Source organism: Antedon mediterranea, chromosome 3 (assembly GCF_964355755.1).
Source record: "Antedon mediterranea chromosome 3, ecAntMedi1.1, whole genome shotgun sequence".
Classification (NCBI taxonomy): Eukaryota; Metazoa; Echinodermata; class Crinoidea; order Comatulida; family Antedonidae; genus Antedon; species Antedon mediterranea.
In genome coordinates, this window is record NC_092672.1 from 23,207,066 (window position 1) to 23,224,004 (window position 16,939).

At 32.2% G+C, this 16,939-nt stretch overlaps 1 protein-coding gene across 1 annotated transcript; it reads left to right on the top strand.

The window, feature by feature from the left end:
* The first annotated feature begins 13,744 nt into the window (after window positions 1-13,744).
* On the top strand, window positions 13,745-16,021 carry LOC140044168 (2-oxoglutarate and iron-dependent oxygenase domain-containing protein 2-like). Its single transcript, XM_072088646.1, has 4 exons — window positions 13,745-13,876; window positions 14,949-15,059; window positions 15,335-15,434; window positions 15,798-16,021. Exons 1-4 carry the CDS (start codon window positions 13,745-13,747, stop codon window positions 15,962-15,964), a joined length of 510 nt encoding a protein of 169 aa, XP_071944747.1. The 3' UTR covers window positions 15,965-16,021.
* Window positions 16,022-16,939: the final 918 nt, after the last annotated feature.

The following is a 16,939-nucleotide window of genomic DNA, read 5'->3' on the forward strand; positions in this document are numbered from 1 at the left end:
TTTTTCAGGTAAATAATGTTTTTTTTCCAATTTTTGGTCAAAGTGAATAACTACAGTATTATGTGACATAAAATAGCATATTCAGCAAAACAATTATCTTTTCAGAGGAGCTCTGCATATATCTCTAAGTTCTCACTTCTAAGTGCAACTGAGGACATTTTAATATTTTTGCCCAATATTGAAGATAAAGTGAAGTCAAGATTTTAATAGTGATGTCACCAACATATAAATTTTCCTAAAAATCAATAGTATACTAGCGAATCATTGTTTACCTTTTGATCACTATGGTAACGATGAATCATATGAACATCAAAATGTCCAGTTTCTTTGAAAGGATTTAAAGTAACAAGGGTGTTGCCAGTCTGAGTGTGGTATCTACCAGCTAAGTAGCGCTCACGTAAACAGTTCAGCACTATGAACAGAAAAACTTAGGTTAAGAACAAGTGTGTTGCCAGTTTGAGTGTGGTATCTACCAGCTAAGTACCGCTCAAGTGTGTTGCCAGTCTGAGTGTGGTATCTACCAGCTAAGTACCGCTCACGTAAACAGTTCAGCACAACGAACAGAAATATTAGGTTAAGTAACAAGTGTGTTGTTCTATCTGTTAATTTAATATCTATCATCTTTCGCAACATTTTCCTGTGATATATATCTATACTCTCTTGTAATTTTTTGTTTAGTACCCAGAGTTCACTGTTATATAAGAAAATACTTGCTCTGTATGCGTCAAACAAACGGGATTTCACGTCTATAGACATCGTTTTGTGTTCTAGCGACGGCTTCAGCTTGTTATATGCCATAGCTGCTAGTGATTTTCTTCTTTCTCCATTATTGTTCGTTTTTCCTTTACCATATCTTCCTACACATTGTGGGTAATCATGATGGCTGTCCCCCGTTTTTGCATTCATATCTCCAGCTAATATTAGGATATCTCTGTTTTTTGCTTCATTTAATGCTTCTTGTACTTCGTCTACTATACTACTATGCATGACAGAGAGAATATCAACAGCATTTTCCTTTACCTTTTTAAAACGACATGCTGGTTTCTTTTTAACTTGGGGTGGAAAGCATCTAGGCCTAGATTTAGTAATAATCTGAAAAAAATAGCGAAATTCCAAATTTTTACAAACAAATTTTTATGAACATATAACCACTTGTGACCTAGCCTAGCTAGGAATTTAAATGGTTAGCAGAAAAGTGTAGTCGGTCTGATTTGATTTGAATTGATTAGAAAATCATCATAAAAAATACATACAAAAGAAAGTGATAACATAAATTACTGACATTACAAATAATACAATTATAAAAGATTTTGCAGGATAGCTCAAAAAGCTTAGGCCTAAATAAACATTCATCCCTTATAGTACCAGACAAATATTGACCAGAACCAGCAATCAGCAACGCTCCATACCGAACACCCGATTTTATCGGAACCAAAATAAAACGTTATCGATTTTACCATTATATCAAACATAAAACTACCGCATTGGGCCCTGCGCTAATATGATCGGGCCCAGCAAATGAGACGATAGAGACCAAACTGGTTCCTAACACATGAGACGATCGGGCCAACGCATGAGACGATTGGGACCACGTTTTCTGGGCCCAAGACGATCGGGCAGCAAATAAAAACAATTTACTGTGATAACCGGCCTAGACTTAGGTTAGGCCTAATATAGTAATAATACGATTTTGATCCAAGTCGGCCCTAACCGTCTCGGGCAAAGTCAAGTCGGCCCCAAGTCAAGTCGGCCCGTAGTCAACTCGGCCTCAAGTCATCTCGGCCAAAAAATAATCGGTCAACTCGGCCCCATTAAAGTATGGAACGCAAAAAGTGCAAATGAAGGGGATTGATAAAATAATATTTCTTCAAAATTTTTTAACTATGAATAATTCTGACTTATAATGAATATTAATATTTAGACAATAATATATTTAGCAAAAAAAATAGGAATGATTTCACCAACTTTCCTTTATTTACGTTTAATAAAATTTCAAATTGCACAATTGAAAACAATTCGTAGCTGCGCCTCCCTGCGCGTTTGGCAGCTTTTTCGATATCTACAACTGCTATGTGTTTTCGCTGACCGGGGGATTCCCCTTTTTTAAAAACGCAAAGCATGGACAAAAACGATGTACGATCATTTTTTCTATGGCCAAATGTGATGAAACGTAGGCCTCCGTCCGTAACACGCGGGTACTTCTATTCATATCGGCAATGAGTTCATTTTTTTATATGATATTATTTAATTATATTATATTTTTTATTTCTTCATTTTTTAGAGTGGATAGGCCTAAGCCTAGTAATAATCATAATAACATTAAGTACTTTTTGCGTTCCATATTTTATTGTGGCCGAGTTGACGTGAGGCCGAGTTGACTTGGGGCCGACTTGACGTGGGGCCAACTTGACTTTGGCCGAGACGGTTGGGGCCGACTTGACCTGCACCCAATAATACCCTACCCAGGCCTACCTACCTAGCCTAGCTAGGCCTAGAGGCTACTCTAGGGCCAGGCTATAGTAGTATATAGGGCGCTACTGCAGTTTCGCACCACACCGTTATATCTTTGATTTCTCACCAAAACTTTCCTTTTTCAAACTCACAACATAATATTATGCAACATGTTTATACGATTCGACCACTTACGAAGTAATTTTTTTTAAATAACAATACTTTTCAAACATTTTAAACCATACTGAACTCGCTGTCAACACACTGCGAAATGTTCGCCATCTTATTATATTTATCACTTAATTGCCAGAATGTATGCTTCATTTTCCCCAAAAAAATGTAGAAACTATAGAAGGCAGTGTTATAAAATACGATTACACAATATATATAGGCTTATTTAGTTTTGAAAGGCAAGAATGTTTTCAGCTGGTGAAATAGAGGTTAAATTAATATTTCATTATTAGTATTATTATTCATATTAAAAGGTCCTTATGTACGGACTCATATCGTCGCCGTTTTGATATGTACAGCTGGTTCGTTATAAAAACCACTCTTTGCAGTTTAAAAATAAAAACAGAAAATAAAACATACATTGATTTCTGCTCTGGCAATTTTCTGATTCTAAAATGGCCACAGTTCGATCAAAGTATTCGCGGAAAAAGAGCGGTTTTGAAAGGCATTTTTTATTGTGATAAAGGTAATATAACGGTGGCTAAATCATGGGAACATGTTACAGAATGGCCCAAAACTGTATGATGTGGGTGTGAGAAAAAAAATTAAGCGAGAAGTCGAAGATATAACAGTGTGGTGCGAAACTGCAGTGGCGCCGTATATAGGCCTAGCCTAGCCTAACTAGCTGGGGCCTAGGCCTAGCTAGATTTATTGCACCTGACCTGCATTATCCTACATAATTGCCTGTACCTAGCCTAGAATTAAATTCTAGTTACAAGTTGTACTTGGATATCAAACTGTCTCTATTTGGTCGTCTTGAGCCTCAAGAGAATAGCAACTATGTATGAGCTGTAATAAACAGTAAGTACAGTATAGAAATCATATATCGACTAGCATTAAAATTAAAAGTAGGAGTCTGTAGTACAGTGAAAAATTTCATTTCAAAATTTTAGCAAAATTGCTAATCAAACTGATTTAGTCGAGAAACATAGTTTTGTATTGTATTTTTTGCTACACAATTTTCGAAATGTGTAGCAATAAGGTTGTTTTGTATAGCTTTTTGCTATGCCACACTGGCGAAATTATTCCTTGTAGTAGATAAAAGAGACGTTCAAAACAGGTTAAACAAGAATATTTCTTACAAAAAACGCTGCTCGCTTATTGTTATTGCTAAGGTCAAGTCTGGGGCCCAGTGGGCAAAAATTGGTTGAATTAACGTTAATTCAACGTTATCTGCAAACGTTGAAATAACGTTGAAAAAGTGGTTGAAAATGAAAGTTTGCCTCAACGTAAATGTCAACGTTGAATCAACATAGAAATTATCAACGTTGAAACAACGTTAAAATAAGTAACGTTGAAATAACGTTGAAAAAATGGTTGAAAATGAAAGTTTGCCTCAACATAAATGTCAACGTTGAATCAACATAGAAATCATCAACGTTGAAACAACGTTAAAATAAGTAACGTTGAAATAACGTTGAAAAAATGGTTGAAAATGAAAGTTTGCCTCAACTTAAATGTCAACGTTGAATCAACATAGAAATTATCAACGTTGAAACAACGTTAAAATAGGTAACGTTGAAATAACGTTGAAAAAATGGTTGAAAATGAAAGTTTGCCTCAACGTAAATGTCAACGTTGAATCAACATAGAAATTATCAACGTTGAAACAACGTTAAAATAGGTAACGTTGAAATAACGTTGAAATAACGTTGAAAATGAAAGTTTGCCTCAACGTAAATGTCAACGTTGAATCAACATAGAAATTATCAACGTTGAAACAACGTTAAAATAAGTAACGTTGAAATAACGTTGAAAAAATGGTTGAAAATGAAAGTTTGCCTCAACAAAAATGTCAACGTTGATTCAACATAGATTATCAACGTTGAAACAACGTAAAAATGTCTATGTTGAAATTATCAATGTTGATTCAATGTTGAAATTATTAACGTTGAAACAACGTAATAATTAAGTTGAAATGAAAATTTGCATCAACGTAAATTTAAACATAGATTTAACGTTAAAATTTGATTTGTTGAATTACTATATCCAATTTGAATCAACGGTTTTAAAGTAGTTAGTAGTAAAGGTACTGTTACGTCGCAGAATCCATCAATAGAGACATTTTATAAATACTGTATACCTTACTAATCTTTAATTTCTATAAAAACATAAAATAACATTTAATCAGGTGTTATCAAATCATCAGGCAAAATCCAAGCAACAATCAAATAATGTACATCCTCACTGACAGTTCTCAGGTACCAATGTTAAGTATAAAAAATATACAAATAACCAGTTTGTAATATGTTTGCCAACTAACATGATTGAATAACTATAAATATTGGCTGATTACAGTAAAACACAATAAATACAACACACGTCACAGGTGCCTTGTGCTAATGTTGCAGAAGTCCAAATGATGGCAATAACACAATACTGTAATTGCATTGTTCCGATTAGTCAATAAACAGTTGCCTCGATTCCTGTGTTGACATTGTCCTATGCTTTCCAAAAGTGTGGCAATATTATTTTTCCAAACCTGAAACAAATTCAATCAAGTTATTGTAGTTTTAAACAAAAATAATACAGTAAAAAATTAATTGTTGAAAGATTTATTGTCCCCAAAAAATATGAACAATGAAGATTAATACAATCATACTTTGAATACCTTGCCATTTTGCAATTTTAACAATTTAGATATTCACTTGCCGTAGAAAATAAACAAAAACAATAAAGATTTCACTTAACAAAAATACAAAATAAACAGTACATTTAACCAAAAACCAATTGTTTGTTTAAATTGTCCCCCTTTTAAGGTACAAATGCATTTTTAAAAATCTAATTTTTGGTCAAAGTGAACAACTCTATAGTGACGGCATATTCAACAAAACATTTAAAAAAAAATTGTTCAGTTCAATTATATCTTTAACACATTGTTCAAAAATCATACTGTACATAAACAAAAATTCAATTCAGAACATCATTTCACACTTACACGTAACATATGCAATCAATTCAATTTATGTAAATAATATTGCAACACTGTATTAATATTTACGCCGTGGTTAGGATTCCGGCACCGAAACTCAACTGCCCAGCGTTAGGGAATCCGACACGCTATTGCGCATGCCCAGAGCAAGGTAATCGGCGATTTTTGTCTACAACAGACCAAAGCGTGGTTCCCACTAGCGACGCAACACAAGAACGTAACGCAACGCAAGTAAATTGACCAATCACAAGCGATGGCTTATTCGCTTGTGATTGCTAACTGTCTATAACTTCGCTTGTCATTGGTTAAAACGCTTGCGTTGCGTTTATGTCCTTGCGTTACGTTCTAGTGGGAACCAAGCTTTACAGCGATGGATCATTTTAATAGCTGCGCCACGGCGAACTAGCCGGCCTACATGCCTACTAATACTAGTAGGCCTACCAGCTAGATGTGACCATTGGGCCTATTTATTTCGTAATTAAATTTGCTTCATTCATATATAAACTTTATATATTTATGAATTATAATAATTGCATGACTAGTTTTATTTTTTATGATTTTTCAAGTACAAAATAAAAGATTTCATATAACGCATTTATACTGTACATATTAACATCATGCAATCGTATACAAGTTGATTTGTTGACAGCAGCCGCCGTGCGGATTTGAAAAAAAAAAAACAGAACTGTTCGGGAGAAGTCGATGTCGCAACGCTACGCTATTCATTTTCGTACATTTCTTGAAATACGCAAGCTGATTCTTATCAATATCATAATAATTATTTTAACGCGTGGCGTAATTATTAATTCATGTATGGCCTAGGCCAAGTTTCATCCATCGCTCTCTCCCCCGCGCGCCGACTAACTAGGCCACAGCAAAGATATCTTTGGCTACACAGTACATCCCTAGTTAACACTCCGACTCTCGGGTAATGTGGTGCGCGGTCTGTGGCACTAGTGCAAGCTATAATTACTTCGCTCTGGGCATGCGCAATAGCGTGTCGGATTCCCTAACGATGAGAAGTTGAGTTGCGGTGCCGGAATCCTAACGACGGCGTAATATTTATTCAATTCAATATTAAAGTTAAGAACTATAAATACCAACCTTTTGTATATAAAAATATTGATCATCCATTAGATTTTTCTCGTTTGATTCACATAGAAAAGATTATAGGCCTACATGTACTTCATTATTTTGTACTCTAGCTAGGCATAGGCCAGGGCCTTAGCTAGGCCTACAATCTGAAATAAAGAAAGCAAGTAAGTTTAACAAATAGCCGTCCTAGGCTAGCAGCATGTGTTTGTATATTAACACTAATAATAGCATTAGCAGCTACTGTAGACAGTCTACTCTAGCAGAAAGCTAGCTAGGCCAACTAATTATATATATTATTATAATGTTATATATGTATACTTTTGGATAAATAAAGAACGCCGTGGCTAAAGATACGGTACCGTATTCTAACTTCTGTTTACTAAAGGTACGGTAAAATTGCATTACGTCATAGCCAACCAATGGGGTGCTGGTACGTGTGTGACGTCATAGTATAAGGACTTTGGATTTTTTTTCATATCGCGTCTCTGTTGTTTTGTGTAGAGAATTCCTATCGGCGGCGCCAGGCTGCGTGGGTGTGTGTGCGCTGCAGATGAGGGTTTTATTTTTATTCCAAATGGCCTATTTATGCCTATATTTTTTATTAAACTTTGTTTACAATGGTGACCATAAACAACAAGCAAATGCAGACAATAAAGGGGCCCTCAAATACTATGATTTTGACAGTAGCCCCAGGCTAACGAGTCACAGAAATCAGCGCACACATGCAGCTGGCCCCAGCCTGGCATCGCTTTCCCTACACAAACAAACTCATATACTGTAATGAGGTTATAGTAGGCGTAGTAGGCCTAGCCTAGGCCTCTTTTGAAACGGTTTTCTACGAAAGCCCATTAATGCCATTTTAAGTATATGTTTTTCGAACGTAATCCGTTATAACGAATTAGTAATTCCTTTGAACGGATTAATAATCTGTTCAAACGAATTAGTAATCCATTCAAACGAATTGCAACATATACAACAAGTGCCATTTAAAGTATATGTTGTAATTCGTTTGAACGGATTACTAATCCGTTCAAACAAATTACTAATTTGTTTAAACGGATTACTAATTTGTTTAAACGGATTACTAATCCGTTCAAACGAATTACTAATTTGTTTAAACGGATTACTAATTCGTTCAAACGAATTACTAATTTGTTTAAACGGATTAGTAATCCGTTCAAACGAATTACTAATTCGTTCAAACGAATTAGTAATCCGTTTAAACGAATTAGTAATTTGTTTAAACAAATTAATAATTTGTTTAAACGGATTATTAATCTGTTTGAACAAATTAGTAATTCGTTTGAACGAATTAGTAATCCGTTTAAACAAATTATTAATTTGTTTAAACAAATTAATAATTTGTTCAAATGGATTACAATAATTCGTTTGAACAAATTAGTAATCCGTTTAAACAAATTACTAATCCGTTTGAACGGATTCCTAATTCGTTTTAACAGATTATTAATCTGTTTAAACAAATTAGTAATTCGTTTGAACAGATTAGTAATCCGTTCAAACGAATTACAACATATTCTTTAAATGGCACTTGTTGTATATGTTGCAATTGGTTTGAACGGATTACTAATTCGTTTGAACAGATTAATAATTTAATTTAATTTAAACGAATTAATCCGTCCAAACGGATTAGTAATTTGTTTAAACGGATTACTAATCTGTTTAAACGAATTAGTAATCCGTTTAAACAAATTATTAATTTGTTTAAACAAATTACTAATTTGTTTAAACGGATTACTAATTCGTTCAAACGAATTACTAATTCGTTCAAACAGATTAGTAATCCGTTTAAACAAATTAGTAACGAATTAGTAATTCGTTTGAACAAATTAGTAATCCGTTTAAACAAATTAGTAATTCGTTTGAACGGATTAGTAATCCGTTTAAACGAAATACAACATATACTTTAAATGGCACTTGTTGTATATGTTGCAATTCGTTTGAACGAATTACTAATTCGTTAGAACGGATTACGTTCGAAAAACATATACTTCAAATGGCATTAATGGGCTTTCGTAGTTTTCTGTATTCTAGAATTAAAATCAACATGTTTTGGCTTTTCAATAATAATAACAGACGTAGGCTACATTTAGTTTTTGTCACACACGACGGCGATAATAGCGATAAATAAAGCATAAAGAAAAAAAATGCGGTTGATCACTGTTTTCGCGATATGAAAAAAATCCACAAAGTCCTTATACGATGACGTCACGCACGTCCCAGCACCCCATTGGCTGGTTATGACGTAATGCAATTTTACCGTACCTTTAGTAAACAGAAGTTAGAATACGGTACCGTATCTTTAGCCACGGCGAATAAAGAAAGTATTGAACTAAAAGGCCTAGTAATACATACCATTTTATAACCATAATAAGTACAGTACTGTAGTTATCCTTGACAAGGCAAATGTTTGCCCTTGACATGCATAATACTAAATGCTTCCACTAGGCCTAGTGAGTGAATTCAGTTCATCAGTTTGGCAGCCTGCCTAGCCTCTAGGCCTAGCCTACCAGGCTATAATAGCCTACTAGCTATGCATGTGTGGCCTACTAGACTAGAGGCTAGCTATTGATAAGGGTAAAATAGTCAAGCTCAAAGCTTAAAAATTAGTAGATTACAAATAAAAAAGATTGTTTTCCTACCTCAAAACATACTTATTTGACAATTTCAATGATGAGCCTTTTTTTTCTACACACCACTACTACTGTAGGCCTAGCCTACGTCGAAGTAACTGAAATTACTGACACCAGTTTCAAAATTTTATCAAAACGAAACTAAACCAATGACAAGCTCGTATCTTATGAAATTTGATCTTGCATATCATGAATGAAGGGATCATTCAATTTTCAACACAACTTCTAGAACATTTTTGTATTATACAGAGACAATAATATTTGCCAATCTAAAATTCCTAAATAACCAATAATCATTTGTTTTACAATAAAGGATGATAAAATAAACCGCCAACTGAAATCTAATGTTAATTTAACGTTGAAACATCAATGGCAACGCACTTAGTATTAAAAAATTTAAGTATTAAATAGAATTTATCTTTAATTTAACGTTTAATTCACATTGAAAAACAAAAATAATAATTGTTTGAAAAAACAACATAATTTCAAGAGTTTTTCAACGTTGAAAACATGTCATTTGAAAATGGCAACTGGATTTCAACGTTAAAATAACGTTGGAATAACATTGAAAAACAAAAATAATAATTGTTTGAAAAAAATTATTAGTTAGAAATACAATGTTATTTCAACGTTGGATCAACATTGATAAATTAACGTCAATTACTAGTTAGAAAGACAATGTTATTTCAACGTTGGAGCAACATTGATAAATTAACGTAAATTTCTTGTTAAAAATACAATTGTTATTTCAACGTTGGATCAACATTGATAAATTAACGTAAATTACTAGTTAGAAATACAATGTTATTTCAACGTTGGATCAACATTGATAAATTAACGTAAATTTCTAGTTAAAAATACAATGTTATTGCAACGTTGGATCAACATTGATAAATTAATGTAAATTTCTTGTTAAAAATACAATGTTATTTCAACGTTGGATCAACATTGATAAATTAACGTAAATTTCTAGATATAAAGACAATGTTATTTCAACGTTGTATCAACATTGATAAATTAACGTAAATTACTAGTTAGAAAGACAATGTTATTTCAACGTTGGATCAACATTAATAAATTAACGTAAATTTCTAGTTAAAAATACAATGTTATTTCAACGTTGGATCAACATTGATAAATTAACGTAAATTACTAGTTAGAAATACAATGTTATTTCAACGTTGGATCAACATTGATAAATTAACGTAAATTACTAGTTAAAAATACAATGTTATTTCAACGTTGGATCAACATTGATAAATTAACGTAAATTTCTAGTTAAAAATACTATGTGATTTTAACGTTGGATCAACATTGATAAATTAACGTAAATTACTAGTTTAAAATACAATGTTATTTCAACGTTGGATCAACATTGATAAATTAACGTAAATTTCTAGTTAAAAATACTATGTGATTTTAACGTTGGATCAACATTGATAAATTAACGTAAATTACTAGTTAGAAAGACAATGTTATTTCAACGTTGGATCAACAATGATAAATTAACTTAAATTACTAGTTAAAAAGACAATGTTATTTCAACGTTGGATTAACATTAATAAATTAACGTAAATTTCTAGTTAAAAATACAATGTTATTTCAACGTTGGATCAACATTAATAAATTAACGTAAATTTCTAGTTAAAAATACATTGTTATTTCAACGTTGGATCAACATTGATAAATTAACGTAAATTACTAGTTAAAAATACAATGTTATTTCAACGTTGGATCAACATTGATAAATTAACGTAAATTACTAGTTAAAAATACAATGTTATTTCAACGTTGGATCAACATTGATAAATTAACTTAAATTTCGAGTTAAAAATACAATGTGATTTTAACGTTGGATCAACATTGATAAATTAAGGTAAATTACTAGTTAGAAAGACAATGTTATTTCAACGTTGGATCAACATTGATAAATTAACTTAAATTACTAGTTAGAAAGACAATGTTATTTCAACGTTGGATCAACATTGATAATAAAACGAAAATTTCTAGTTAGAAATACAATGTTATTTCAACGTTGGATCAACATTGATAAATTACCGTAAATTTCTAGTTAGAAAGACAATGTTATTTCAACGTTAAATCAACATTGATAAATTAACGTAAATTACTAGTTAGAAAGACAATGTTATTTGAACGTTGGATCAACATTGATAATAAAACGTAAATTTCTAGTTAGAAATACAATGTTATTTCAACGTTGGATCAACATTGATAAATTAACGTAAATTTCTAGTTAAAAATACAAGATTATTTCAACGTTGGATCAACATTGATAAATTAACGTAAATTTCTAGTTAAAAATACAATGTTATTTCAACGTTGGATCAACATTGACAAATTAACGTAAATTACTAGTTAGAAAGACAATGTTATTTCAACGTTAAATCAACATTGATAAATTAACGTAATTTACTAGTTAGAAGGACAATGTTATTTTAACGTTGGATCAACATTGATAAATTAACGTAAATTTCTAGTTAAAAATACAATGTTATTTCAACGTTGAATCAACATTTATAAATTAACGTAAAACATTTGTTTGAAAAACAATGTTATTTCAACGTTAAATCAACATTTATTAATTAACATAAATTACTAGTTAAAAAGAAAATGTTATTTCAACGTTGATTCAATGTTTATTACTAAACGTAAAAAAAATAGTTAGGGAAAAAATGTTATTTCAACGTTGATTCAACGTTTGAAATACGCTGACAACATGATTTCAACAAATCAACTATATTTCAACGTTGATTCAACGTTGAAATTATGTTCTGTGCCCACTGGGGGGTCACTTCATCACGCCTAGATACTTCAAGTATCCTATTACAAACAAAAACTTCAATGGACTGTTTTGATAATAATTCAATGATTATCTGACAGCGAATTATATCATGGGACTCATAAATACCAGAATGCTTTGGGATTTGTCGTTAGACTCTTTTCTCAGCCGTTTTTGGATTCAACAGGTGGTACCAATAAATTATAGTGGAGTTTCCATTTTAACAAAAATGTCAAAGTGTAGTACTATAAAGCTGCTTGATTTCATCTAATGAATGAGTCATCTCGTGTGACGTAGCGGGCTAGAGCAGCAGCGTGAAAAGAAAATCATAGTACGGTTATTATTGTACAGTATATTAATTAAACAAGCTGAACATTTTATATAGTGATTTAATACGCAAATAATGTTTCTACATTTTTTTTACTGCAGAGTTTACGTGAATTTCTGTCAGCATTGATCATGTTGTATTCCACCACCAGATTTGCATTTGTAAAGAACGCCTTTGTCTTAAAATTCCGTCTCCACCCTGCTTTGACGTGATTTCTTTGTTTAACATACCTAGGTCTATTGTTCCATTGTGGCAGTCCAGCAATCACATAGTGGTTTTCTAACGTTAGTGTTTGGTTAATGTTTAGGTTCACTAATAACCGTTATTTTATTACATTTCTATAACGTCAAAAGAAACATTCAGATAACGTTTTTAGGTTAGCATTTACAGGATACATAACGCTATAAAAACGGTACTTGAACTTTAAAACTATAAAAATTTGAAAAAAAAATCAATAAAAACATTATTAGATAATGCCTCATTTCTATCATTTTATTATACATAACCCTAACCCTTTATTTGTTAATACTGTACTAACTTAGTTATTTAGATAGATTTAGATACACATAGGCGCTAGGCCGGCAAAAGTTATTAAAATATGTTTCAGAACACCAGGTTTATTTCATTGGTACATTATATTTTATCAGTAAACCGTATATTAAATGCCTGGAATTTTTATCATTTTATTTTATTGATGATCCTCCTATCTGCAAAAAAATAAAAACATTATTAGATAGATATACATTGTTATATAATTATGTAAACATTTTGTATATTCTTAAGTTGTTGGAATTCAATCATGATTAAGTCAATTACAAGGCGGTAGACCGGGAACCAGTCAACTGACAGAAGAGGGCTCTCAATGTCATTTCTATTGACGTACCTGCACACAATATTCATAACCACACACCCCCACTTTAATAATGGAATAACCCTAAAAAAAACTCCGGAACCAAAACGGCAGTTGATCCGGCGCCGCCTAGTAATTGCATTAATTTAGTAACTTACTTTTTTGCCTACTGGAATGTAATTATTGCTTTTTTCCATCAAAATAGTTGTCATTTTGATAGGCGCGCCTCCTCTCACTTCCCCAAAACCAACAGTTCCTTTTTTTTTTTCAAAAACACCGCCGCGCGCCACCTATAATAAAGTATCTAATAAAAAAATTAAAGAAAACCGCTGTGTACCGCCCTCTCTGTTATGACTCGGTGACCTTAAAATAAACAACAGCTATTTAATTACACATGTTTTTTGCTATGATTTTTGCGATCAATCAATCAACAAGGTATGTTTGTAGCTGTTACTACACCCATAACATATTTTTACCTAAGTTTAAACTGCATGTGACGTATATAGATGATAAAATATTTGCTGATATTTGGAAACCGGTAAAACCTGTTGCTGCCAAATCTTCTTTGTACTAGGCCTAGACAGCAGAACCTGGTCTGGTCCTAGCTAGTTAAGTAGAACTAGTAGGCCTGTCTAAACTAACCCTACCCTAGACCTAGGCCTTTATTTTGGAAATTAGATTTTTTCCGCTGTAGCCATACTGAAAACTTTACATATATGAATTTATGATATAGGCCTTAGTCTAGGGTATGCAGTATTTTTATAATTTACATGCACAGGTCAAAATTAACAAATTATGCATTATGATGGTACAGTACGGTAGTACTGTAGTTTCCATAAGTGCTCCGTTTAAGCACTGAGTGAGTACATAATTATATGGTATGTAATTTAAATGTGAATGGGAAATAGAGAGAAACAAGCTTCAAATTGGAGCTACTGTATAGTACATATAATATTAATAATAAAATGTGAATTGCTTGTGTATTATTTTGTAGATTATTAAAAACAAAGGGTGTGAAAATGAAGAAGGATTCACAGACGTTCTGAGAGTCGTAAGTAATTGATGTTTTAATTTATGTAATTATGTTAAGTTATCTGGCTGATAATGGTACAAGTAGCAAAATACAGTTCATGTGTGTGTTGTAGCAGAATACGGTACCTGTATAGCAGAATATGGTACATGTGACAGTGTAGCAGAATACGGTACATGTGTATCAGAATACGGTACCTGTGTAGCAGAATACGGTACCTGTGTAGCAGAATAGTGTACATGTGTAGCAGAATACGGTACATGTGTAGCAGAATACGGTACATGTGTAGCAGAATACGGTACATGTGTAGCAGAATACGGTACCTGTGTATCAGAATACGGTACATGTGTAGCAGAATACGGTACCTGTGTATCAGAATACGGTACATGTGTAGCAGGATACGGTACCTGTCTAGCAGACAATTTTCCTTTTTTGTCAATAAACTCTTCTAGGAATAAAACAGAATTTGGCTCATGCAGACAATTTTCCTCATAGTGGGACATTCAAATGCAAAACTATATTTTCTTTATTTTATTTCATACCATTAAACACATGTTATCTCACTAACAATTCATTTCAGGTTAAAACAGAAGTAGAACGTAGAAAATCACTTGGCCGAGATTATTTAAAGAGAAAAGAGACAATTTTAAAATATTACACACCACTCAATCAAGAGATATACAAACTACAGGTATGGAATTAAGTAGTTAAAAAAATGAAATAAATATTTTACCTGTTAACTACACCTTGCTGATGGAATACAACTATGAATGCATGTCTGATTTTGTAAAGACCAACTATTACAACAAATGTTTAGCTTGACTACTACAACTGACAAGGACAACTTCCCCTTTAGTTATATGTTTAGTTATATGTTTAGTTAAATATCTTGACTAAAAATATTTGAAATAGTTGGAAAGTTTTACTTCTTTATGGTATTATATTTTCTCGTTGAGATTGTTATAGATTTCATTTCTGAGCCTAAAATTTCTGAAGTTGGTTGAACATAGCAAGCAGAAAAATGCATCAATGCAAAGTTTGATAAAACTCATGAGTACTGAAAAAGGTTTGTTGATAGTTGACCTATTGTAATCAAATTCTATAAAAAATTAGTAAAGGAGTCTAACTTAAATAACTGTACATTGTGAAGCTCATTCTGCCATGGAACAGTAATCGAAAAAGATAAAAATCAAAGCTATACACTAGTAGAGCAAGCTTTCCTATATGATTAAAACTATTTGACGAAAAGGCATATTTCAAACACATTAAAGGAAAAGTTAAGCACACAAAAAATGGCAAAATTACATGTTTTTGCATTGTTATTTTGTGAACAATGGATGTTCTATAACTCAAAATGGCATTCAAAAACTTGCATATTTACTGTAATTACGTTTTATGTTTCACATTTAACTGTTTTTTTTTTATGTAGGAGAGCGTATTTACTCTTTTCCAATATTTACTGAAGAGTTTTGTAATTCATTTAAAGAAGAAATAGAACATTTTGAAAACACAGATTTACCAAAAGGAAGACCAAATACAATGAACAATTATGGTGTAAGTGTGGCTACCGTAAATGCCCTGCTTTGCATAAACTAATCAAAAACCCCACCTCAAATATTAACTCCCCTACCCCATTAACATCATTTGGTATAAATGCCCCTCATAAACATTAGTAGGGTAGGAAGGAGGGGTTACCATGCACCCCCATGATGTATTTTTTTAATGTACATTTTTGTAATCCTGAATATATATAATTAACATTTTTTGATGTTCCCAAGACGAAATATTGTCCCATGGGGTCTTTTGGGGGCCATTTTGGTGGCCATCTTGGATTTATCAAAATCATAAATATAGACGGTACTTGACAAAGACTGATCATAGAGGTCTGATTTTGGTCTTAAATTGTTCAGAATATGCACATTTCTATGTACTATAATGAAAAGTTTTCGTTCAAAATGGCCATAAATGCCACTTTTGACCTTTGACCTTGTTTTTACATAAGGGTCATATCTTGGTAACCCCTGGTCATAAAGATTTTATTTTTATCTTAAATTGTTCAGAATATCCATATTTATATTAGCTTTAATGGAACATATTTTTGAAATTTGGCAGGAAATATCATTTTTGACCTTTGACATTATTGCATAACGATTTTCTCAATAATTAATAATAATAATTTTTGTATTTTGTGACAATTGTAACAAAAGGTGTGTACACACTATAACAAAAGGTATGTACACACTATAACAAAAGGTATGTACACACTATAACAAAAGGTATGTACACACTATAACAAAAGGTGTGTACACACTATAACAAAAGGTGTGTACACACTATAACAAAAGGTGTGTACACACTATAACAAAAGGTGTGTACACACTATAACAAAAGGTGTGTACACACTATAACAAAAGGTGTGTACACACTATAACAAAAGGTGTGTACACACTATAACAAAAGGTGTGTACACACTATAACAAAAGGTGTGTACACACTATAACAAAAGGTGTGTACACACTATAACAAAGGTGTGTACACACTATAACAAAAGGTGTGTACACACTATAACAA